The sequence below is a fragment of the Erythrolamprus reginae genome, chromosome 2 (genome assembly GCF_031021105.1).
Source record: "Erythrolamprus reginae isolate rEryReg1 chromosome 2, rEryReg1.hap1, whole genome shotgun sequence".
NCBI lineage: Eukaryota > Metazoa > Chordata > Lepidosauria > Squamata > Dipsadidae > Erythrolamprus > Erythrolamprus reginae.
The window spans coordinates 45,311,784-45,336,959 of NC_091951.1; the positions used below are offsets into that span (position 1 = coordinate 45,311,784).

The 25,176-nt window shown below is 46.0% G+C and overlaps 1 protein-coding gene across 3 annotated transcripts in view; it reads left to right on the forward strand.

Annotated features, from left to right (window-relative positions):
- The window catches only part of LAMB2 (laminin subunit beta 2), a 116,722-nt gene extending 101,179 nt beyond the window's left edge, over nt 1-15,543 (forward strand). For all 3 annotated transcript variants that reach the window (XR_011557922.1, XM_070738059.1, XM_070738060.1), the window contains 4 exons: nt 2,971-3,112; nt 9,632-9,808; nt 12,072-12,231; nt 14,935-15,543. Coding sequence is in view for 2 of the 3 variants with exons in the window: in XM_070738059.1 (XP_070594160.1) it covers nt 2,971-3,112; nt 9,632-9,808; nt 12,072-12,231; nt 14,935-15,071 (616 nt within the window). In the remaining variant the exon portion in view is untranslated. The remainder of the gene's footprint in view (nt 1-2,970; nt 3,113-9,631; nt 9,809-12,071; nt 12,232-14,934) is intronic.
- The last annotated feature ends 9,633 nt before the right edge of the window (nt 15,544-25,176 follow it).

A 25,176-nucleotide genomic window follows, 5' to 3' on the forward strand; every position in this document is an offset into this window, starting at 1 on the left:
CACTCACACATGCGATATAGGACACACACACGCTGTTTCGGTACCTGGGGGAAAAGAGGTTCGCCATCACTGGCATAGGAGCTGAACATGTTACCGGAAATTGGAACTGTCTTTTCTGTGGGCCTCTTCTTTCTACTGAATTGAAGTGTGCTCCAATATCACTTGGAAAATTCACAAGCAGACAAATTAACTCTCCGCTTTAAATCCTGAGTGTTGTACGATCAGAGATACAGGTGGTCATTGATTACAACTGGTCTCTTAGCAACCATTTACAAAGTTACACAGGACCTCTTCAGGGCTACTTAGATTTGAAGTTCCAGTGGCCTCAACTACCACCACCACCACAGAGTCACATGACCATGTCTTTGAGTGCTTGGAAAACCAGCTCACATTTATGTCCACTTGATCATGTGACTGTGATTTATCCCTCCTTCCTGTCTCCCTCCCTCCCTCTTCTCACTTTCTGAAAATCAATGTTTTGTTCTAGTTACTGTTCTGTCTGGGTCCCCCCAGACGCCAACACCAACCAAAAAGAGTATCCAGACACACTGGTAAAAAGCAAAGGCAGTTTATATACTTGAAAGCAAACACAGGTAACAAAAACTGTTCTTACAGACAGGAACACTATGAAGCTTCACAGAGGTTTCACGAAGGCCAGGCAATAAAACAGGATTCTTGCTGGCAAACACAACTCTGGAGATAATAAAACCCACGCCTCCCCCAAGTCTTCCAGGCTTCTAGGCCACAAGCCAAGATCAGAGACGCCAAGAATCGAAGCAAGGTCACAGGACTCCCAGTTGATAACTCTCCACAAGACTGTAAGGGCGGGCCTGCCTTTTCAACCCTGCTGAGGAGAACCACACCCAAACCCAGCTGTTGCCAATTCAGGGATGGAAATATCTTTCTAATTGGCCCCTTTGAGCTGCCCGTCTCTGCCTCATGTCTATTATAGCCTGTGCATCGTCATCCAATGAATCCAGGCTACTAGCTGGGGAGAGGCCCCCCCCCCGGGGTCTCAGGCTGCTCTCCCTCCTCCTCCTCCTGATGTTCCTCTCCCCCGTCTGCCTGGTCCTCCCCCTCCTGGTCACTGTCCTCCTCCTCTGGGCATGGATCCGGCAGAGCTCCAGCCGGTCCCTTAGGAGCCTCAGGCTGAATCACAACAGTTACTGGCAAAAAAAACCTCGCATTGTAGACAATGCATATTCCTTTAACAAGTGCTGTGCTCACTCAATAGCAATAGCATTTATATACTGCCCATATTACTCCAACACTCCGCAGTCTGCATTGGTTGCCGATCAGTTTCCGGTCACAATTCAAAGTGTTGGTTATGACCTATAAAGCCCTTCATGGCACCGGACCAGAATATCTCCGGGACCGCCTTCTGCCGCACGAATCCCAGCGACCGGTTAGGTCCCACAGAGTCAGCCTTCTCCGGGTCCCGTCAACTAAACAATGTCGTCTGGCGGGACCCAGGGGAAGAGCCTTCTCTGTGGTGGCTCCAACCCTCTGGAACCAGCTCCCCCCTGAGATTAGGATTGCCCCCACCCTCCTTGCCTTTCGGAAACTCCTTAAAACCCACCTCTGCCGTCAGGCATGGGAGAATTGAAACATCTCCCCCTTGCCCATGTTGTTTTGGTGTATGATTGATTGTGTGCTTGTTTTTTATATATATTGGGGTTGCTTTTATGAATTTTTTAACCTAAAACTGTAATTAGATTGGTAAATATTAGATTTGTCACTATGTACTGTTTTGCCATTGTTGTGAGCCGCCCCGAGTCTGCGGAGAGGGGCGGCATATAAATCCAATAAATCTAATCTAATCGAATCTGCTTCACAGTGCTTTACAGCAGAGGTCTCCAACCTTGACTACTTTATAAGGTGTGGACTTCAATTCCCAGAATTCCTCAGTCAGTAATGCTGGCTGAGGAATTCTGGGAATTGAAGTCCACACTTCCTAAAGTGGCCAAGGTTGGAGACCTATGCTTTACAGTCCTCTCTAAGCAGTTTACAGAGTCAGCATGTTGGCCCCAACAATCTCATTTTACTAATCTCATAAGGATGGAAAGCTGAATCAATTTTGAGCCGGTGAGATTCAAAATGACGAACAGCTGGCAGCTGGCAGTCAACAGAAGTAGTGTGCAGTACTGCAGTCTAATCACTGTGCCACCAGAGCTCTTAATGATAACCTTGGCATTCACTTAACAGCTGGGGCAATTCATTCAGCGACTGCCACAAAAAAAGGTTGTAAAATCAGGCATACTCACATGGTGATCCACCTAAAGACCGGCATAACTTGTAGTAATTCCATGACAGTCTCAATTACAGTCACAAGTCAAGGTCTACCTGTGCAAATCACCTGCAATGGGAAGATTTCATTCACTGATAATGGCCACTACGACCTCCCATTCGATACTGATTCTTGTATTAAAATATACTTTATTAGGTTATTTTTAAAAAGGGGGAAGGGGGGATGGGAATACAAAAAGAGAAATAGGAGGGGGATGGGGCAAACAATATTTTTATACAGTAGCTTATATATATTGTTGTATATACATTCCAAATAATTGTCTATATGTAATTATTTTGTATTCAATATTCTTATTTGGATAATCTTATAACTGTAGTATTTAGTAGTCCAAGGGTGACATGGAAAGAAAAGGTAGTTGGAGGTGGGATAGAAAAGAAAAGAAGGAGGGAAGGAAACAAGGAGAAAGAAAGAAAAGAGAGAAAAAGAGAGGGGGGGTAGTACCTGCAAACTAGCAGGAATATGGATTGTGACGACTTAGTTTGAACATGTTTGTTATTTTTGTTAGTGAGAAGTATTTGTGAGTTATGATATTAGTAAGTTATTAATAATTATCAAGTGGATTGAACTCAGACAGGGATTGTATTGATACTGATGCTTATCACATCAAAGTTGCTGATGAGTTCTAGGCTTCTATTCAGTCTCACCGAATTTTTCCTCCCCAGCGCTCGAGCAGAGAGTGTTAAAAATGCAGCTGAAGCAGTGAAAAGGGCCTTAGATGACGCCAAAAAGGCTCAAAATGCTGCTGAAAAAGCCATCAACTCTGCAGACCATGATATTCAACACACCAATACAGTTGTTAACGAGGTAAGGCACCATAATGAATTGGCCTCCAGGGCAATCCGAGGAATATGACAACAAGATGGTGGATGAAATTACCCAAATGGCAGTAAAGGGAGATATTGTGGTTATGGGTGATTTCAACATGCCTGATGTTGACTGGAATATCCCCAGTGCCCTTACATGCAAAAGTAAGAATATAGTAGAGGCCTTTACAGGAGCAGCTCTGGCACAGCTGGTTAAGACACCAACTAGAGGGGAGAATATTCTAGATTTAGTTTTTACGAATGGGAATTGGGTTTCAGATGTCAAGGTGGGAGAAAATTTAGGTTGCAGTGACCATCTATGTTTGTGGTTTGATGTAAAAACTCATTGTGAGCAATCCTATAATGCAACCAAAGTATTGGATTTCAGAAAAACAAATTTTAATGCAATGGGAGAATATTTAGATAATGAATTAAAGGGGAGGGATAAAATGGCAGGAGCGAGCATCCAGTGGACTGTATTAAAAAAGGCCATCTTAAAAGCCACTGGACTGTATGTAAGACAAATAACTAAAGGTAAAAGGAAGAAGAAACCGCTATGGTTTAGCAATGATGTAAGGGCTATAGTCAATGAAAAAAAGGCTGCCTATAGGAGGTATAAAGAGTCTGGAAGTATAGCTGATAGGGAGGTATATAAAATGAGACAGAAGGAGGCGAAACAGATAATATATGCTGCTAAAGCCTCAAAAGAGGAAGAAATTGCCAAATCTGTAAAGAAGGGGGATAAAACCTTCTTCAGATATATTAATGATAAGAAGAAGAAAAACTGCGGCATCACGAAGCTTAGTACCGGGAATAATACATGCATTAATGGGAATAAGGAGATCGCTGACCATTTCAATAGCTACTTCTGTTCAGTTTTCTCAAAAGACACCTTACAAAATAATACTATAGAGGGATATAGCATTGCTTCCAGCTGTACGGATTCAGCTCCAGTGATCTTAGAAGCCGATGTCTTAGAAGAACTTGAACGATTAAAGATAAATAAGGCAATGGGTCCAGATGGCATCCACCCCAGAGTTCTTAAAGAACTCAGATCTGTCCTTGCTACCCCCCTGACTGATTTGTTTAACCAATCCTTGTTAACAGGAGAAGTTCCTGAGGATTGGAGAATGGCCAGTGTTGTGCCTATTCACAAGAAGGGCAGTAGAGAAGAAGCTGGTAACTACAGGCCAGTTAGCTTGACATCAGTTGTAGTTAAAATGATGGAGACTCTACTCAAAAAGAGGATAAATCAGCACCTAAAAAACAATAACTTATTAGACCCAAATCAGCATGGCTTTACTGAAGGCAAATCATGTCAGACTAATCTCATTGATTTCTTTGACTATGTCACAAAGGTGTTGGATGAAGGTGGTGCCGTGGATATTGCCTACCTGGACTTCAGCAAAGCCTTTGATACGGTTCCACATAAAGAGCTGATAGATAAATTAGTGAAGATTGGACTTAATCCCTGGATAGTTCAATGGATTTGCAGCTGGCTGAAGCATAGACATCAGAGAGTTATTGTTAATGGCGAGTATTCTGAGCAGAGTCAGGTTACAAGCGGTGTGCCACAAGGATCTGTTCTGGGTCCTATTCTTTTTAATATATTTGTGAGTGACATAGGGGAAGGTTTGGTAGGGAAGGTTTGCCTATTTGCCGATGACTCTAAAGTGTGCAATAGGGTTGATATTCCTGGAGGCGTCTGTAATATGGTAAATGATTTAGCGTTACTAGATAAATGGTCTAAGCAATGGAAACTGCAGTTTAATGTTTCCAAATGTAAAATAATGCACTTGGGGAAAAGGAATCCTCAATCTGAGTATTGTATTGGCAGTTCAGTGTTGGCAAATACTTCAAAAGAAAAGGATTTAGGGGTAGTGATTTCTGACAGTCTCAAAATGGGTGAACAGTGCAGTCAGGCGGTAGGGAAAGCAAGTAGGATGCTTGGCTGCATAGCTAGAGGTATAACAAGCAGGAAGAGGGAGATTATGATCCCACTATATAGAATGATGGTGAGACCACATTTGGAATACTGTGTTCAGTTCTGGAGACCTCACCTACAAAAAGATATTGACAAAATTGAACGGGTCCAAAGACGGGCTACAAGAATGGTGGAAGGTCTTAAGCATAAAACGTATCAGGAAAGACTTAATGAACTCAATCTGTATAGTCTGGAGGACAGAAGGAAAAGGGGGGACATGATCGAAACATTTAAATATATTAAAGGGTTAAATAAGGTCCAGGAGGGAAGTGTTTTTAATAGGAAAGTGAACACAAGAACAAGGGGACACAATCTGAAGTTAGTTGGGGGAAAGATCAAAAGCAACATGAGAAAATATTATTTTACTGAAAGAGTAGTAGATCCTTGGAACAAACTTCCAGCAGATGTGGTAGATAAATCCACAGTAACTGAATTTAAACATGCCTGGGATAAACATATATCCATCCTAAGATAAAATACAGAAAATAGTATAAGGGCAGACTAGATGGACCATGAGGTCTTTTTCTGCCGTCAGACTTCTATGTTTCTATGTTTCTATTTTTATCAGGCCAAAGAAAATAACATGTCCGAATGTACACTGCTCAAACAAAAAATAAAGGGAACAATTAAACAACACAGTATAACTCCAAGTAAATCAAACTTCTGTGAAATCAAAGTGTCCACTTAAGGAAGCAACACTGATTGGCAATCAATTTCACATGCAGTTGTGCACATTCAACTTTGTACAGAACGAAGTAGTCAATGAGAATATTTCATTCATAAGTTGACTCTTATGACTTAAAATGGGTATATTTTCAAAACTGGTGTACATAACTGATATATATAGGTATATATAGGTGCTCTAGGACAGTGATTTTCAACCTTTTTTGAGCCGCGGCACATTTTGTACATTTAACAAAATCCTGGGGCACACCACCAACCAAAATTACACAAAATGACACTCTAACACAGTACATATTATACATATAGTTAATAATATAGTTTCTAAGTGTATTTATACTCACTTAGAAATCGGGACCATGGGGAGGAGTAGCAGCTTCAACTACTCACCGCGGCCACACAATGACAAGTGCGTGACAGCCCGAGCGGGGACCTTCCTGGGTGTGAATGAGAAGCGGCCTGCTATTGGTTCATTGCTAGTGGTTGGGATGAATCCTAGAAGGTGATTGGTCAGTGAGCGTTCCCTGTGCCTCCACTCTTCCTGTCGCTGATAGCTGGAGGGATTGTGAGGGGAATGTTTATGTTTGGATGGCCATATCCGGCACGCGGGCCGTAGTTTCGGGAACCATGTTTAATTTCCCTACGGCACACCTGACCATGTCTCACGGCACACTAGTGTGCCACGGCACACTGGTTGAAAAACACTGCTCTACGATTCGTGCTCAGGCAGGGGGTTGAACTTGATGACCTGCATGGTCCCTTTCAACTCTAACAATAAATAAAATAAGTAAAAAATAAAATAAAAATAAAATAATAGAGCTATAATAGAATGTTGGAACAGTTTTTTCTATAGGATACACTGTATTTTCGTCCAAATTTTGTTTTGTTTTTCAAATGTCTTTGTGTTGTTCTGTGTATTATGTGTATTTAAATAAAATTAATTTTTTTTATAAAAAAATAAAAAAAAATATTTCATTCATTCACATCTATGATGTGTTATTTGAGAGTTCCCTTTATTTTTTTGAGCAGTACATGTTGCACTACATGTGTCAGATAAAGTATGCCTAGTGGTATTACTCCTTTTGGGGTTACAGCAAACATCTGCCACAACCATTAATGGTGGTGCTGACGGGCATCCTTTAGTGTTTCTATGTTGTGATTTTGCATATCCAAGTCTTTTTATTCCCCAATGAAAATTGACATGGAATTGCACCACTGTTGTTCAGCACTTCACCATCAAACTTGTCACTCAGCGTTTTACCATCAGATTTTTGGCAGTGCAACCCTGGCAACACTGGAATTTTATTTTTTTTAAGTGCTTCAAAGCCTGAGGGCAACCAATCAAGCTTCCAAACTCCTGAAACCGAGAGCATATCCTGACAGCCATTTAATATTAATTTGTCTTTAATCTGTGGAGCAACACTAAATATGCTTGTGTAGTTCTTTCTAGCTGTAGTACTTTGATGTTGTGACTCGTGAGTGGCGAGGTGCCAATAATTTCCTGCAAGGCAAGTTAAGATGTAGTGATTTGTGAATTTCCATGCTTGGTTAACTGGTATGCGCAGACTATCATGGTAATGACCTTTAAAGCCCTACATGGCATTGGACCAGAATACCTCCGGAACCGCCTTCTACCACACGAATCCCAGCAGCCGATAAGGTCCCACAGAGTTGGCCTTCTCTGGGTCCCGTCGGCCAAACAATGTCGCTTGGCGGGCCCCAGGGGAAGAGCCTTCTCTGTGGCGGCCCCGGCCCTCTGGAATCAACTTCCCCCGGAGATTAGAACAGCCCCCACCCTCCTTGTCTTTCACAAGTTACTTAAGACCCACCTATATCGCCAGGCATGGGGGAACTAAGACATCTCCCCCAGACTTATTATATTTCATGTGTATGTGCTGTATGGTTTTTAATTGTTGAGGTTTTTATATATTTTATTTTTAGATTTGTTCCATTGTTATACTGTTTTTATTACTGTTGTGAGCCGCCCCGAATCTTCGGAGAAGGGCGGCATACAAATCTAATAAATTATTATTATTATTATTATTATTATTATTATTATTATTATTATCATGTTACTACCTTCCAATACTTGCTTTAACCCCATGATGGTGAACCTATAGCACATGTGCCAGATGTGGCATGCAGAGCCATCTCTCCAAGCATGCGAGCTGCCACCTGTTGCTATTTTGGGTTCCGGCGTGCCGACCAGCTGGTCTTTATGCTTGTGGGAGCACCAGAAACCGGAAGAGCAGCTGCCCCCTGTGCATTTGTGTGCTGGGAAGATTATCTTCCTGTTCCCGGTGCACGCAGGTGCACTAGCCACTTAATCTTCCGGTTTCTGGCACGCATGCGGACACAAAGGCCACCTAGCGGGTGCTCATTTCTCCCCAAGAAGGAATTGTTCCCCTTCCCCCAATCGAGGCTACTGGCCAAATGCACACATGCATAATAAGGTGAAGTACAAACCCTTCGCCTCCCTTGTCACCATAGGCAGCTTGTATCTAGGTTTCGCTGTATTCAATTCTTGTATCTGGGTGCCATTGTGGCCTGCAGCAGATTCAGACAGTGGCAGCAGATTCAGACAGTGAGGAGGTTGGGGAGGAACATGGGCCAATCCTTCAGTCTGGGGAAGGCTCGGACAAGGGCTCTGTATCCGAGGCAGAGAGGAGGCCAAAGTCCGTCTGGCAGTTATCAGCTGCCTCCGGAGTCAGACATCAGTGAGACAGAAGAACAGCTGGAGTCTGTTCCCAGTGTGTGCATGCACAGAGCTGCCAGAAGACAAGAACAACTAAGAAGGAAGGGTCGACTTGGGAGTAGGGCCACACCTTGGAGATGATGTCTCAAAATGGGTGAACAGTGCAGTCAGGCGGTAGGGAAAGCAAGTAGGATGCTTGGCTGCATAGCTAGAGGTATAACAAGCAGGAAGAGAGTGCTGGTGAGACCACATTTGGAATACTGTGTTCAGTTCTGGAGACCTCACCTATAAAAAGATATTGACAAACTTGAACGGGTCCAAAGACGGGCTACAAGAATGGTGGAAGGTCTTAAGCATAAAACGTATCAGGAAAGACTTAATGAACTCAATCTGTATAGTCTGGAGGTTCAGAAGGAAAAGGGGGAACATGATTGAAACATTTAAATATGTTAAAGGGTTAAATAAGGTCCAGGAGGGAAGTGTTTTTAATAGGAAAGTGAACACAAGAACAAGGGGACACAATCTGAAGTTAGTTGGGGGAAAGATCAAAGGCAACATGAGAAAATATTATTTTACTGAAAGAGTAGTAGATCCTTGGAACAAACCTCCAGTAGATGTGGTTGGTAAATCCACAGGAACTGAATCTAAACATGCCTGGGATAAACATATATCCATCCTAAGATAAAATACAGGAAATAGTATAAGGGCAGACTAGATGGACCATGAGGTCTTTTTCTGCTGTCAGTCTTCTATGTTTCTATGGGCTTTTCCCATAGGAAATAAAAGAGGAGCGAACGGGACTTGGGCTTTTGCAGGAAGCAGTTAGTTCATTTGGTCAAGAGTGGAAAGTTCTGTTTCTGACTCTGTGCCTAGTTTTGCCTTGCCCTGCATTGGGAAACTAGTTCTCTGACACCGTTCCAAGTGGGTGATAAATATTCTTCTGAAAGACAGTTTTCCAAGCCTTGCAGACTGTGGATGAAAGGAAGCCCAGGTCAAAACAGGTATCACTTCTGCCGCTTCATCTCCTGGAGCTCATTGGTGAACCAAGGACTCTCTCAGGATTGGAAACCAGCCCTCAATGGACATGCTGATGCTTCCACAATGTGGGCCTCCACGCATGTGTCTCTTGTTTCCCCTCTTGTCTTGTCTTTTTCCACCAGATTAACAGGAAGACTGCAAATGCTGAGGTTGAGTTGGCTGCAGCCAAGAAACGGGTGGGCCATCTTGACCGGGAGGTGGACGTTCTCAAAATGAAGCGAGCCAGCAACATTTTGGCAGCCACCCGAGCAGAAGAGACAGCCAGTGCTGCCAAGAACCGAGCTGAGGAAGCTGAACAGGTGGGCAAAGTGGCCAAAATGAACAACGGCTTGAGATTTTAAATATTCTTTCTTTGCTCGATCGAGGGGTCCAACGCCTGTTGGGAGTCTTAACTGGTTACATTTAATTCTAAAATATTTGCACTCTTTTCACATAGATCAGGTAACTCACAACAAATAATCCAAATTGGTATGTTTGTATGTATGATTGGTTTTATAACAAGGGTTTTTAGATATTATAGTATTGGATTTTTACATTCTGTTTTTGTCACTGTTGTTAGCCGCCCCGAGTCCACGGAGAGGGGCGGCATACAAATCCAATAAATAGATAGATAGATAGATAGATAGATAGATAGATAGATAGATAGATAGATAGATAGATAGATAGATAGATAGATGATAGAAAGCAAGAAAGCAAGAAAGAAAGAAAGAAAGAAAGAAAGAAAGAAAGAAAGAAAGAAAGAAAGAAAGAAAGAAAGAAAGACATTTCTGGTTAAAAATGATACTTAGGAACTCTCCTGGTTCCTTTGATTAGGACAGGGGTCTGCAACCTGCAGCTCCAGAGCCACATACAGTTCTTTGGGCTATCTATTGAGGCTTCCTGTTGGGTGATCCTATCACTGCCTGGCCTTGCCCCTCACCCTCCCCTTCCAGTCACTCCTTGCCTAGCCTGAGAAGGTAAGGGCAATGGCAGGGGATGGAGTAGCGGCTGGGGCTGATTCTCCAGCCCTTCATTCATGCTGGAGCATCTTCCAACCCATTGGTGGCATCCCTCGGTCACTTGAGGAGATGCGCAACCTGCTCTTCGTCCTGAGACATTGGCCCGACCCAGCCGCGACTGATGCCAGCCTCGCTATCATGAGGACTGGTGGGGTAGAAATGGGTTCCGGGAGGATGGGACGACAGAAAGGGAGACAGGCCCGCAGCGCCCAGCTGTGGCTTTAAAATGTGCAAGGGGGACTTTCACCGCCTGGGGGATGCTTTTGGGGAATTCTGGGAGTTGAAGTCCACACACTTCCAAGTGTCCATGGTTGAGAAACACTGTTCAACCATCTCCTATGCAGCATCTTATTTATATGAAATCATTAATTTGGAAAGCCCTTAAAAAAAAAACCAAGGCCCAGGAGGCAGGATCATCACTCACTACCGTGTTTTCCCCCAAAATATGTCCCTGACTTATATTTGTTTGAATCCTGAAATAAGCACTTGGCCTTATTGCCATGGACTCAAAAGCCCAATTGGTCTTATTATCAGAGGTTGTCTTATTTTGGGAGAAATAGGGTATCTATCTATCTAGCCATCTATCATCTCTATAATCTATCTATCTACCTACCTACCTACCTGTCTATCTTATCTAATCTATCTATCTAGCCATCTATCTTATCTATCATCTCTATAATCTATCTATCATCTCTATCATCTATCTATCTATCTACCTATCTATCTACCTACCTACCTATCTTATCTAATCTATCTATCTAGCCATCTATCTTATCTATCATCTCTATAATCTATCATCTCTATCATCTATCATCTATCTATCTATCTACCTATCTACCTATCTACCTACCTACCTACCCATCTATCTTATCTAATCTATCTATCTAGCCATCTATCTTATCTATCATCTCTATAATCTATCTATCATCTCTATCATCTATCTATCTATCTATCTATCTATCTATCTATCTATCTACCTATCTACCTACCTACCTATCTTATCTAATCTATCTATCTAGCCATCTATCTTATCTATTATTTCTATCATCTATCTATCTATCTACCTACCTACCTACCTATCTATCTATCATTTCTCTCTCTCTACTGTGTTTCCCCCAAAATAAAACCCTTATATATTTTTTAATGCTGAAATAAGCGCTTGGCCTGATTGCCATGCACTCAGAAGCCCGATTGGGCTTATTACCAGGTCTTATTTGGGGAAAACAGGGTATAATCTCCTCAGTTTTTCGCCAAAAACCATAGCAGACAATAGATTCACATAGCAATCTAGCCACCACAATATTTGCTGAATCGCTGGAGCATTTGCTTTATGACCTCTGCGTTTGCTGAAAGACCAGGTTGTAAAAATGGGCCTGGTTATGTGATGGCCCATTCTACAACCGTAATTGCTAGGCTTAAATATATTCATATGTCAAAGACTATTTACGGAGAGGGGCGGCATACAAATCTAATTAATAATAATAATAATAATAATAATAATAATAATAATAATAATAATAATAATAATTTACACTGCCTGCTGATGTTTCCTGCTGAATCTCAGGTGCTGGAAGGACCTCTGGGTGACCGATATCGCACCATGCAGGAGTTAGTGGAACGAAAAGCCCAGCATGTAGTGGGCGCCCGAAAGAAAGCAGAGCACCTGCGAGACGAGGCCAAAGGACTTCTGCGTGATGCTCACGAAAAGCTACGGCGGCTGAGCAGTGAGTGCCTAAGACAAGTGTGTGTGTGTTTGTGTGTGAGAGAGAGAGCATACACAATGCAGATTTACATTGGTAGTGTGTCCCTCGGTCATGCGATCACCATTGGAGACTCCCTAGCCACACCTTCTGACAAGCAAAGTAAGTAAGGGAAACTGAATTCGCTTAATGACTGCAGGAATCATTTTTAACAACTGCGTGGCCAGAAAGGTGTTCAAATGGATCATGGCTCACTTAACATCAGCCTTGCTAAGCAATAAAAATTTACAATTGTAGTTGTAAGTCAACTTGGCTTTTAAACTACAATTGAGAAGAAACTTCTAAAAGTGGGGACATTTAACCAGTGGAACAGCTTGCCTTCGAATGTTGTGGATGCTTCATTGTGGAGGTTTTTAAGAAGAGAATGGACCGCTGCTTGTCTAAAAAGATATAGGCTCTCCTGCTTGAGCAAGGGAATGGACTAGAAGACCTCCAAGGTCCCTTCCAGCTCTGTTCTAATTCTATCTGTTTCTCAGCCAGAGGCAGTGACCACTGCAGGCTTCCTGCCTGGATTTTCAGACTAAGTCAACGTAGTTATTTATATTAAAGTCAGAGTTAAGAATGGGCCACGCGTGAAGATTATTCTGTATACTATTTATTTGCTTGTTTGTTTGCTGGTCCAAAACATGTACAGGATAGCAGGTGTTGGTATAAACATAATCATAAGCAAAGTAGGTGTAGGTAAATTTGGACAATAGGACAGTAAGGCAGGGATGGTAGGCACAATGGTGCACTTATGCATGCCCCTTAAAGACCGCTTAGGAATGGGGTGAGGTCGACAGTAGACAGTCTAAGATTAAAGTTTTTGGGGTTTGAGGAATAAACGATATAGTCGGGTAGTGCATTCCAGGCATTCATCACTGTTGCTGAAGCCGTATTTTTTGCAGTCGAGTTTGGAGCGGTTTACATTGAGTTTGAATCTATTGTGTGCTCATGTATTGTTGCAGTTGAAGCTGAAGTATTCATTGATGTTCTGTCTGGGTGCCCCCAGACTTCAACACCAACTGGAAAAAGCAGCCAGACACGCTGGTAAAAGCAAAGGCACTTTATAGTTTGAAAAATAAACACAGAGAAAAACCTGTTCTTCCCAACAGGCAGGCTATGAGGCTTCACAGCAAAGTCCTGACGGCCAGACAATACAGCAGACTTCTTGCTGGCACACACACCACTGTAGAGAATAAGACCCACACCTTTCCCCCCCAAGGTTTCAGTATTCAAAGTCACAAACCAGAATTCCAAGACGCCAAAGATCACAGCCAGGTCCCAGGACTCCCAAAGATAATACTCCACAAGCCAGGAAGGGTGGGTCTGCCTTTTCAGCCTTTCCAGAGAGCACCACACCCAAACCCAGCTGTTGCCTCTGTAGTGCTGAAAGTACCTGGCTAATTGTCCCCTTCGTTGTGTTGCTCTTCTCTGCCGGAGATCGATGATTGCTTGTGCATTTTCATCTAAGGAATCCAGGCTGCTTGCTGGGGAGAGCTCCCTCTCGGGGGACTCTGGCTGTCCTCCCTCTCCCTCAGCCTGAGATTCCTCCTCCCCGTCTGCCTGAACCTCCTGTTCCTCATCCTTCCCCTCTGAGCAGGAAGCCGGCAGAGGATCAGCCGTTCCCTGAGGGGCCTCAGACGGAATCACAACAATTGACAAGCAGGCCATTGTGGTAGATAATTTTATGAACTACATTTAGATCATAATGAAGGCGATGTAGCTCTAAACTATCTAAGCCCAAAATTTCAAGTCTGGTAAAATAAGCTATTCTGCTGTGAGCAGAGGAGTGGAGGACTCTTTGTGTGAAGTATTTTTGGTCTCTCTCCATTTGTCTGAAATGCAGTGCGGGTTCCATACAGGTGAGCTGTATTCGAGAACTGGTCTAGCAAATGTTTTGGCTAGCAGCTTAATATTGTCAGAGAAGAAACTACGCAAGATTCTATTAATAACTCTTCGTGCCTTTCTGGCAATGTTGTTAAAGTGGGCTCTGGCACTTAGGTCATTAGATTTTTTATTTATTTATTTTATTTATTTATTTATTTTGTCCAATACACAATGAGGGTTTTAGTTGGTATATATCTATATACACATAGTAAAATACATGATGAAGATTATAGAGGAGATACTCATAGTAAAATATATCTAAGAAATAATAGAAAAGAAGATATAGTAATAAAACATATCAATGAAAGAATAGAAGAAGATATATAGGAATAGAAGAAAGGTATAGGAGATATAGGAGAGCAATAGGACAGGGGACGGAAGGCACTCTAGTGCACTTGTACTCTCCCCTTACTGACCTCTTAGGAATCTGGATAGGTCAACCGTAGATAATCTAAGGGTAAAGTGTTGGGGGTTTGGGGATGACACTATGGTGTCTGGTAATGAGTTCCACGCTTCGACAACTCGGTTACTGAAGTCATATTTTTTACAGTCAAGTTTGGAGCGGTTAATATTAAGTTTAAATCTGTTGTGTGCTCTTGTGTTGTTGTGGTTGATATGAGAACTTCAAGGTTCTTGACAGAGTGAGGGTCGTTTCCAAGATCATGTCCTCCAAGCTTGTATTTACTGTTCTGATTCTTTTTGCCAACGTGTAAGACAAAGCATTTGTTGGTTGACATTTGAAGCTGCTGTTTGAATTTCTCAATCTTAAAACCCTTTTTCCCCTCCTTCCTTACTCAGAGCTGGAAGAAACCTATGAAGAAAATGAGAAGCTGCTACAAAAGAAGGCAGTCGAGCTGGATGGGCTGGAAACCAAGATGAGAAGCATCTTAAAAGACATCAATGAGCAAATCCAAATCTACAACACTTGCCAATGATTTTGCCCATCATGTGTTCCTGCTTACTATCCCTGTCCGTGTGCTTAAAGCAGCAATGCTTTTCGGCTTAGCGTGGCCCAGCTCCTACCCAGAACACTGATTCTTACGGCCATTTTTTCTCAGCCTCTCTTGATATATCAGCATCACCCTGAACACAACCTCTATTGTATCACAAACACAACACTGCCCCATGACTTGTGAGCCTGCTAACATCCTGCCTGGCAAACGACCGTCTGGCAGCACTTAAAGCTTTCCTGGTTTTGTTATACTGTTTTTATTTTCAACGTTTCACACATGGTAATGTAGGACTCTCCTTTCAAAACACGCAGGCAAAAAACAGAGGAGGATGGTCTAAGAATGGATCAGATGAGGTCATTACACTGGCTTGTATGTTTCCCATGATCTGCCCCAACTGGAGTAGCTTACATTTGTGGGAAAATAAAGACCCAAAGCGGCAGTGCTTTTTGCAACATTACCTTGTCCCTTTGTCTGTTTAAAGCAGTGCTTCTCAAATAGTGGGGTGGCCCCTGCTGGGGGGGGGGGCGCGCGGAGCGATGCTAGAAGGGGAACGTGACCCCAGGGAATGTGCTTTTTTTTTGCTACATGTTCTGCCGGGCTCTCTGGTAGGAGCCTCCCGAAAATTCAAGGGTACAAATTTCAGACACACACACGTTTGAAAATTCAAAACAATGTTCTTTATCACAAAATTCAAAAGAAGCAAAGCACTCTTTTTGCATTGCAAAGAGCACTCATCCCAAAACAACCGGGTAGTCTGTACAATTTCCCTTAAGCAGTCATTAAGTACTTAGCTAGCAGCTGTGAAGAAACTTCACACCCCTTCTTCTTCCAATGAAGTGAGACACACACACACGTTGCTCTGCTTTGGTTTCAAAGGCATGAAAAAGCAACAAACTCCAGCAACACAAGATTCCTGACGAACTCTGATCAGATATTCTTCCACAACGGCCAAAACCACATGCTGCTATTTATAGCAGCAGCCCTAATTACTGGAGCCCCACCCAAACACAGGTGGACTCCCTTATTTCCTGTAACATGTTCTTACTTGGTCTCTTCTACGCATAATTCCGCGCTTGCGTGGGTCCAAAACATCATCATCTGAATCAATGGAAGATAAGGGAGATTGACTGCCTGGGCTGTGTGCCAAGCCTTCCTCTGCCGAGTCACTCCCACCTTCTTCATCCGAGGAAACTAAACTCTGAACTGACTCTGTCTGCAATAACACAGGCCTGTGACATGTTGAATTTTCCCCTGCATCCACCTCCCCATTCTTTGGGGCAGGAGCTGGGCCAGAGCCAACCACAACAGGGAGTAGGGGGTTTTTGCACCAAAAAATAGCACACAGCACAGAGCAGGAGATATGAAGTGCAGATAAAAAACCCTTAAGAGACACCATAGAAAAATATTTAACAGGGATGAAAAGAAAGGACGAGAGAGATGGAGATAATGAGACAAATGTAAGTCTCCTGAAAGCTAAGACGAGGAAATATGACGAAGTGTATGTAGTGCTTGGCTTCATTGTGACTAACGATGGGAGACAAGGAAAGACCGGTATGTTTATTACGTTTAAAAATGTTGGCAGGGGACAGCATGAAGTCACATAAATTAAGGTGTCACTTAAACACATTACACCTCAATCATGCTGATAAGCTGCTTGAGTTTTTTTCAGCGAAAATGTGCCAAATATTGCAAACAATTGTCCCGGTGGAGAGTTTGGGGGGGGGGCCCAAAATGTTTACTTCTTCCCAGGTGGTGGTAGGGGGTCGTAACAGAAAATAATAGAGAAGCCCTGTTTTAAAGCAAGTTTCAATTCTCCCCAAAGAAACTAAAAGCTAGAAAATGCTGACACTATTAGTTTAGACCAGTGTTTCTCAACCTTAGAAACTTTTAAAGATGTGTGGACTTCAATTCCCAGAATTTCCCAGCCAGAATTCTGGGTGAGGAATTCTAGGAGTTGAAGTCCACGCATCTTAAAAAGTCGCCGAGGGTGAGAAAAGCTGGTTCCGATAGTACAGGATGCAGGATATTGCAGAGATGTTACCACTGAAATGTCAAAGGTGGCCATTATCCAAAATTGGAAATAGTCCCAGAGGGCAGAAGCTAGGCAACAGCAATAGGAAAGCAATTACAGCTTCTGCGGCAGAAGAACCATCCTTATAAAAGCTGAACTAGATCAGATTAATTTCCGAGAAGCCTACCCAAAAATAGTCATGAAGCAACAAGCAACTGACATACAGGGCAGGGATGGGTTTCACTTACCTTCCCTACCAGTTCGCATCACGTTTGGAAGTACATCACGTTGGGGAAATAACCCTCTGCGTATGCACAGAAGCCACTGTGCACCTGCAAAGGGTTCTTTGTCAGCCACTTTCAAGGAATGAAGATTGGAGGACCGGTTCAGGGGAGCGTGGCCAGCTGGCCATCGCTGCCAGTTTGGCGAGTGGAGGCAAATTCCCGCCACCAGTTCAGGCAAACCAATCTGAACCAGCAGCAACCCACCACTAATCCACGAGCATGTTATTCCTAAAGATGAAGACTGTATAAAGCCACCCTGGCTAATGATCACTGAGAGAATTTGCCTCCAAGATTTATTTTAATTTTGCATTTTGGAAAATCATTTTGTAAACATACTTGTGGGGGGAGGGAATGCGTCTTCATATTTTTCTGTAAGGGCAGATCCATTCTCCACTGCTTCTGGAAGGAGAGTCCAGGATGGGTTAACCCTCAATCTTATTGGTTGAGACTGAGTTATAAATTAACATGTTAATTAGGCACCGCCCCTTGCCTGCCCCCAAGGGTTCAGTTTTTAAAACTCAGTCATTGGAATGAGACATATGAGTTTTACTTGCTAAGGTTTTTTATAGTATAAATGTTTAATATTTAATAAATGTTTGATATAACATGTTTTTTTCTGTTTTTCTTACTGTTTTTCAGATGCTGTTTACAAGGACGGGGTCGCTGCCCTCCGCGGGCACCACCCCCATCATTGGCCCCTATGGAACCTCTTCCCTCAGAGGGTACCGTTTCGGAAGGGGGATTCAGCCCTAGGTCACTGACCTCAGCGGTCAGACCTGGCTGCAGCCGAAGGTGGGGGGGTCCGCCCCCCCCCACTGGGAGGCTGACGGAAACAAGGCTGCCTGATAAGGAGCCGGATGGACCCGTCAAAAGCTTGCCGCTGCAGCGCGCCGCTCAGGAGAGCGGAACGCGCCGATCATCTGTTTGGCGGCTCGGAATGCTGCCGCGGCGACCGCCTTTTGAATGCCGAGGCTGCCCTTCAACGAGACGCGCGAGAGCGCTAAGGGAGCCATATGGACGGCGGTTTTTTCAGAGGCAGCTCGCACAGGCGCAAGCGCGCGGGGCATCCTGTCAATAAGCCCCGAGAAGCGGCTCCCCGTGTATTAGGGGAATTCCTACTGCCGCGGCGGCTGACAGGATGCGGGCTCGGGAGCCTCAGGTGTCCTGATAGCCATACTAAGCCGAGGGGCGATGGCAGATTACCGCCCTCGGCACTTGCGGCCGCCATCTTGGATCGCCATTTTGAGCGTCAGGTCGGTCGCGCCCGCCATTTTGGGTGGCGTTTCGGCGGGAAAAACCCCCACTTCCTCCTACTAATCGCCTGTATAGGCGCGAAGGAGTCACCCGAGTGGGCGGAGCTCCTGGCAGAGACCGAGGGAGCCATTTTGTGGTTTGTTCGAGCCTCGGTGGTAACTTGCATACAAAGCTCTGTCGCACGAGTCAGCGAAATCTGTTGCCATTAAAGATCTGTGACATTAAAGATCTGTGAGTATCATGGAGCAATCTGATACAGGGGCTGAGAAGGTGGCCTGCTCGGCAACCGTTCCCAAGGCCAAGGATAAGGGGAAAGCCAAGCCCAAGTCACAGGGAACTTCCTCCTCAGCTCTCAGAGAGGCTGAAAGAAGGATCCAAGCACTGGAGCAGAGGTTGGAGACTGTGTTCCAGGCCCCCTCCCTACCTGCAGGGCCATCCTCGGGCCAACTACTACCAGGGGTCTTGTCTCCACGTTCCATGGCCCAAGGGGAATTATTAGCAGGCAGGGATTGGTCTCCAGATCGCCAGCCCAACCAGCAGGCCCAACTGCCTGTAAGCAGACCGGGGTCTGCCACCTCCACAAGGCCTTTATGGGGTTTTTCTCCCCAAGCAACTGTAGGCCCATCTGCCTCATTCACCCCCACAGCTGCGGGACTTAGAAATCAGAGTGACACCTGGCAGAATTTATCTCCTGCCCTGCAGGAGATGATTACCAATGTATACTCACAAGGAGTAGCATCGGGGGTGCAACAATGCAGCCAACAGCCCCATCAACCAAGCCGGAATTTGTGGTCTGCACCGCCCCTTTCAGGTTTGGAGTTCTCAGAGGGAACATTACAGGAGGACAGCGACAAGGATTACGACTTGTCAGATGATGAGACAACTCCTGAGCCACCTTCAGTGGCTGGTCTCTTTAAGCCTGCCTTGTTCAGGACTTTATTACACAAGGCAAAGCTAGCGGTGGATCTCCCCGGTCCTGCAAAAGCCGCTGAAACACCAAGGTCAACTATCCTACTGACAGAACCCAAACCTGAAACAGACCATATCCCGGCACCAGATATATTCATACAGAACGCCAAAAGACCATGGCAGCAGCCAGCGGCAGCTCAAGGCCCTTCAGCATTGGAACGCAAATTCTATACCTGTGATGAAGAGCTGGAGAATCTGCTCCAATTTCCACCAATTGACCACCCAGTGGTAAACCTGGTGTCTAATGCCATGGTTCCTGCTGAGTCCGGGGATAATTTGAAACCCGAGGACAGGAAAGCGGAGATCCTGCTCCGGAAATCGCATGCCATGTCTGGATGGGGCTTTAGAGCAGCGGCCGCTGCTTCCTTCTTCAATAGGGCTTCCATAGCATGGATTGAAGAAATGATGTCAAAACTGGGACCGGAAGATGGTAGGCTGCGGCAGGACTTGAGTAAACTGCTAGCCGCAGCGGAGTTTTCGGCTGATGCTACGCTCCACGCTGCCAAGTTTTCAGCGAGAGGGATGGCCACAACGCTTTCATCCAGACGCCTGTTGTGGCTAAGGAACTGGCAGGCTGACACCAAATCCAAGTGGCGCCTGGCCTCCTCCCCTTTCCGCGGCGCTGACCTCTTCGGGGAGGTGCTGGATAAAGTCCTTATTGAAGATAAGGATAAGAGGAAGGTCCTCCCCAGGTCCAACAGGCGGCAGGACAGGCGAACTACACCGTACAACAGGCGCCAGTCCTTTCGTTGGGACAACTCCTCTGGATCAGGCAACAACCAGCGGCCATACTCGCAGGGCCGATTCAACCAGCCCTCCTCCTTTCGAAATGACCGCTCAGGGTTCCAAGACAGAACCAGAGGATATCAGCAGGCTAGACGCCCATTTAGAGGCACTAGCCAGAGGGGCTTCAAACGCCCCAAATGACTTCCAAGACGGCCAACCATTAGGAGGGAAGCTCCGCCTTTACAGCTCATTCTGGCGAGCCACCTCCTCGGACAAATGGGCTATAGCCACGGTGTCGCGAGGCCTCAGACTAGAGTTTCTTCAGCCCCCACCCAACCGTTTCATCCAGTGCCCAACACCTCGGGACCCTGCCAAGAGACAGGAGTTGTTTCAAGAGATAACACACCTTTTGCGTATACAGGCCATAGAGCCGGTACCGCAGAACGACTGGAGAACCGGTTTCTACTCAATGATCTTTACTGTACCAAAATCATCGGGAGGTTGCCGTTTGATCCTGAATTTGAAACAACTAAACCTGTACATTCTGTACAGGAAATTCAGGATGCATTCGTTGCAGACCATCCTGTCGGCAATACGCCTCCAGGACTTTTTAACATCACTGGACCTGAAGGAGGCGTACCTACATGTACCGATTTATCCTCCTCATCGACGGTTCCTACGTTTCTGTGTCGAGGGCGTACACTACCAATACAAGGCCATGCCATTCGGCCTTTCTTCAGCGCCCCGCACATTCACCAAGCTGCTGGACGTCCTCACGGCGAGCCTGCGCGCACAATCGGTGCGTCTAATGGCCTATTTGGACGACATCGTGGTATTGTCCAAATCACGTGCCCAGGCTCAACAAGATCTCGCACTGACGATGAGGACCTTGACGGAGCACGGCTTTACCATCAATGTGCCCAAGAGCCAGCTGATTCCATCTACCACGCTCCTACATCTGGGCTCCATCATCGACACGACTTCGTGCATGGTGTACCTCTCCCCGGAGAGAAGGAGGAACATAAGGTCTCTCATCTCATCCGTCCGGAGAGACAAACGGTCATCTCTGGCCTTTTTGTCCAAGGTGCTGGGGACCTTGGTCTCTTGCATCGGGGTAATTCCGTGGGCCAGACACCACATTCGGAGCCTTCAATGGTTTCTACTGCCAGCCCAGAAGGTTCGGACCAGCCATTCCACCATGCGGGTTCGTCTTCCAAAGGAGGTGAAGGTCTCTCTAGCGTGGTGGGTCTCCCCAGCCTTGTGCCGTGGACTATCATTCAGCACGCACGATCTAGTCACCTTAACTACAGACGCCAGTCTCTCGGGTTGGGGAGCGCATATTGGCCAACAGTGCGCACAAGGCCTCTGGTCCAAGGAGGACCTCAACCCGGTAAACATAAACTTTCTGGAGCTCAGGGCAGTCTTCCTGGCTCTCCAGCACTTTGCTCCTTTTCTTCAAAACAAACATGTTCTGGTCTTGACGGACAACATCGCGACCAAGGCCTACCTCAACCATCAGGGGGGTACGAGGTCGCGACGTCTCATGCAGGAAGCCTCGGCCCTTTTCACCTGGGCCGAGAGGAATCTGGCATCATTATCAGCGGAGCACATCGCGGGGGTCGACAATACTCAGGCCGATTGGCTGAGCAGAACCACTCTCGACCCGACAGAATGGAAACTGGATTCGCGATTGTTCCAAAGAATCACGGAGATCTTCGGTACGCCTCTGGTGGACATGTTCGCGACTCACACCAATGCGCAGCTCCCCAGATTTTACACCCGTTTCCCTTCGCCCAGGGCGGAGGGAGTAGATGCTCTCACTTCCCGCTGGCCGCAGGGTCTCCTCTACGCCTACCCGCCGACGAAGATTCTACCGAAGGTGGTGGACAAGATTTTGCGGGAGAGGGCAGAGGTGATTCTGGTCGCTCCGTACTGGCCACGCAGACCGTGGTTTTCGGATCTAGTGTCTCTTTCAACATCCCCACCGTGGAGGATCCCGGACAGAGAGATATCCCTCAGCCAGGGATCGGTCAATCATCCGGAACCCCAGTGGTTTCAACTGACCGTCTGGAGATTGAGCGGAACAGGTTGAGGGGACATCATTTACCTGATGACATCATCTCAACGATACAGGCAGCTCGACGACCATCCACTTCGAGAATATACCAAGCCACCTGGTCAGCCTTCTGCAAGTTCTGTCGGGAGAACAGTACTGACACGGAGGCGGCTTCGGTGTTGCAGGTATTGGGGTTCCTCCAGGCGGGTCTGGATCGGGGATTAGCCCCCAATACCCTCCGGAGGCAAGTTGCAGCTTTGTCCACAATCATTAGAACGGGGGAGCAGAGATCCTTATCTTTCCATCCTTGGGTCAAGGACTTCCTTAAAGGCGCTGCAAACATTCATCCTCCCACAATCCATCGTTTTCCATCGTGGGACCTGTCGTTAGTGTTAAATGCATTGACTGGGCCACCGTTCGAGCCATTGAGGTCCATACCACTTAGGTTCTTAACGATTAAGACAGCCTTCCTGGTGGCTGTGACATCGGCTAGGAGGGTTTCAGACATCTCTGCGCTCTCTGTACGTTCTGATCTTTGTATATTTTATCCTGACAGGCTAGTCCTACGGTTAGATCCCGCGTTCCTGCCCAAGATTAACTCTTTATTCCACAGGAAGCAGGAGATAGTGTTGCCTGATTTTTGTGCTGGTGGGAATCATCCGTTAGAACTCAGGTGGCACAAACTGGATGTCAGGAGAGCCGTTAAAATTTATATTCGACGGACAGAGCCATTTAGGCGGTCCGAAAGGATGTTTATTTCTTTTTCACAGACTAAATCAGGGCTTGGGGTTTCTCCCAAGTCAATCAGTCGCTGGATTCGTGAGTGTATTGCTGAAGCCTACGAAACCACCACTCAGACTCTGCCTCAGGGGATCACTGCTCATTCCACTCGCAGTGCAGCCACTTCAGCAGCCTGGAGGACCCAGGCTTCGGCTGAGGATATTTGCCGGGCAGCAACGTGGTCTGCGCCTTCTACATTCATCCGGCATTACAAACTGGACACGTATGCCTCAGCTGAGGCTTCCTTTGGGAGAAGAGTTTTGCAGACGGTTTGTTCTACTGTTAATCCCTGAATCTGCACTCTCCCACCCTTGGACTAGAACTGGGGCATATCCCATCCTGGACTCTCCTTCCAGAAGCAGTGGAGAAGAACCGTTGTACCTACCTGAACGGTCTTCTCGATGCTCTGGAAGGAGAGTCCAGACCCACCCAAGTAATCGTTTGATTCAAGGGATTTGGGTTGTGTTTTTTGTCTAATAGTTATGTTCATAAGGGTTCAATAAAATTGTGTTGTATATTAATGACTTCGTTTTTTAAAACTGAACCCTTGGGGGCAGGCAAGGGGCGGTGCCTAATTAACATGTTAATTTATAACTCAGTCTCAACCAATAAGATTGAGGGTTAACCCATCCTGGACTCTCCTTCCAGAGCATCGAGAAGACCGTTCAGGTAGGTACAACGGTTCTTTCTTCATACCAGAATGAAGTCAGTGCAACATATTTTTCGGAGTATATCATGCACCTTTTCCCTACTAAAAGGGGCTGAAAATTTGGGTGCCTCTTATATTCTGTATGCAGCTTTTCAAAACTTTCTTTTCCAGCCCTAACGAGGTGCTAATTATCTTCCTGGTTCTTGCAGGCTTTCATTGCTACTCCCTCCGAAGAATTTTTTTTCCCACCCTTAAGTCTTTGCAGGCTTTTTAAAATTGCTACTCGCTCCAAATAAGGTTTTTTTCAGCCCTGACCAGGGGATAAAATAATGTGCTGAAGCTGACCAGACTAAGCTGACCAGATGAATACCTGGTAGGCAGATTTTCCCCCCCTATTTTCCTTCCCCAATACTAAGGTGTGTCTTATACTCTGAAAATACGGTACCTATGCAGGAAAAAAGAGGAAGTGCTTTGCTTCCAGATTCAGCTGGGTCTTTAAACATGGTATGGCCATGTCTGTGACTAGAGATCACGGGTATCTACAGAGTATCCAAAAAGTCAAGATGTTAACTGACATTTAAATCAAATTGCTTTTGTAAGAACACACTTGGAATACAGTGATCCCCCGATTATCGCGAGGGTTCCGTTCCAAGACCCCTCGCAATAATCGATATTTCGGGATGTAGTGATGTGGAAGTAAAAACACCATCTGCGCATGCGCGCCCCTTTTTCCATGGCCGCACATGCGCAGATGGTGGAGTTTGCGTGTGGGCGGCGGGGAAGACCGGGGAAGGTTCCTTCGGCCGCCCAACAGCTGATCTGCTCCGCAGCGCGGCAGCAGCGAGGAGCCAAAGATGGGGTTTCCCCGTTGCCCAGGCAACGGGGAAACCCCATCTTCGGCTCCTCGCTGCTGCCGCGTTGCGGAGCAGATCAGCTGTTGGGCGGCCTTCCCTGGGTCTTCCCGCCGCCCAGGCAAAGATCTGTGAAGCGGCGCGGCTGTTTTAAAAGGCGGCAGCCGGACTGGGGGGCTTCCTAGCCCCCCCCCAGCCCCCAACCCGGGCTCGGGGGGGCTACGAAGCCCCCCAGTCCGGGTGCCGCCTTTTAAAACAGCCCCGCCGCTTCCCAAATGACTCCTGCAGCCAAACGCCAAAGGCGAACTTCCGCGTTTGGCTGCAGGACTCATTTGGGAAGCGGTGGGGCTGTTTTAAAAGGCGGCACCCGGACTGGGGGGCTTCCTAGCCCCCCCCCCCCGAGCCCCCAACCAGGGCTCGGGAGGGGCTAGGAAGCCCCCCAGTCCAGCTGCCACCTTTTAAAACAGCCCCGCCGCTTCCCAGATGAGTCCTGCACCCGGCGCCATC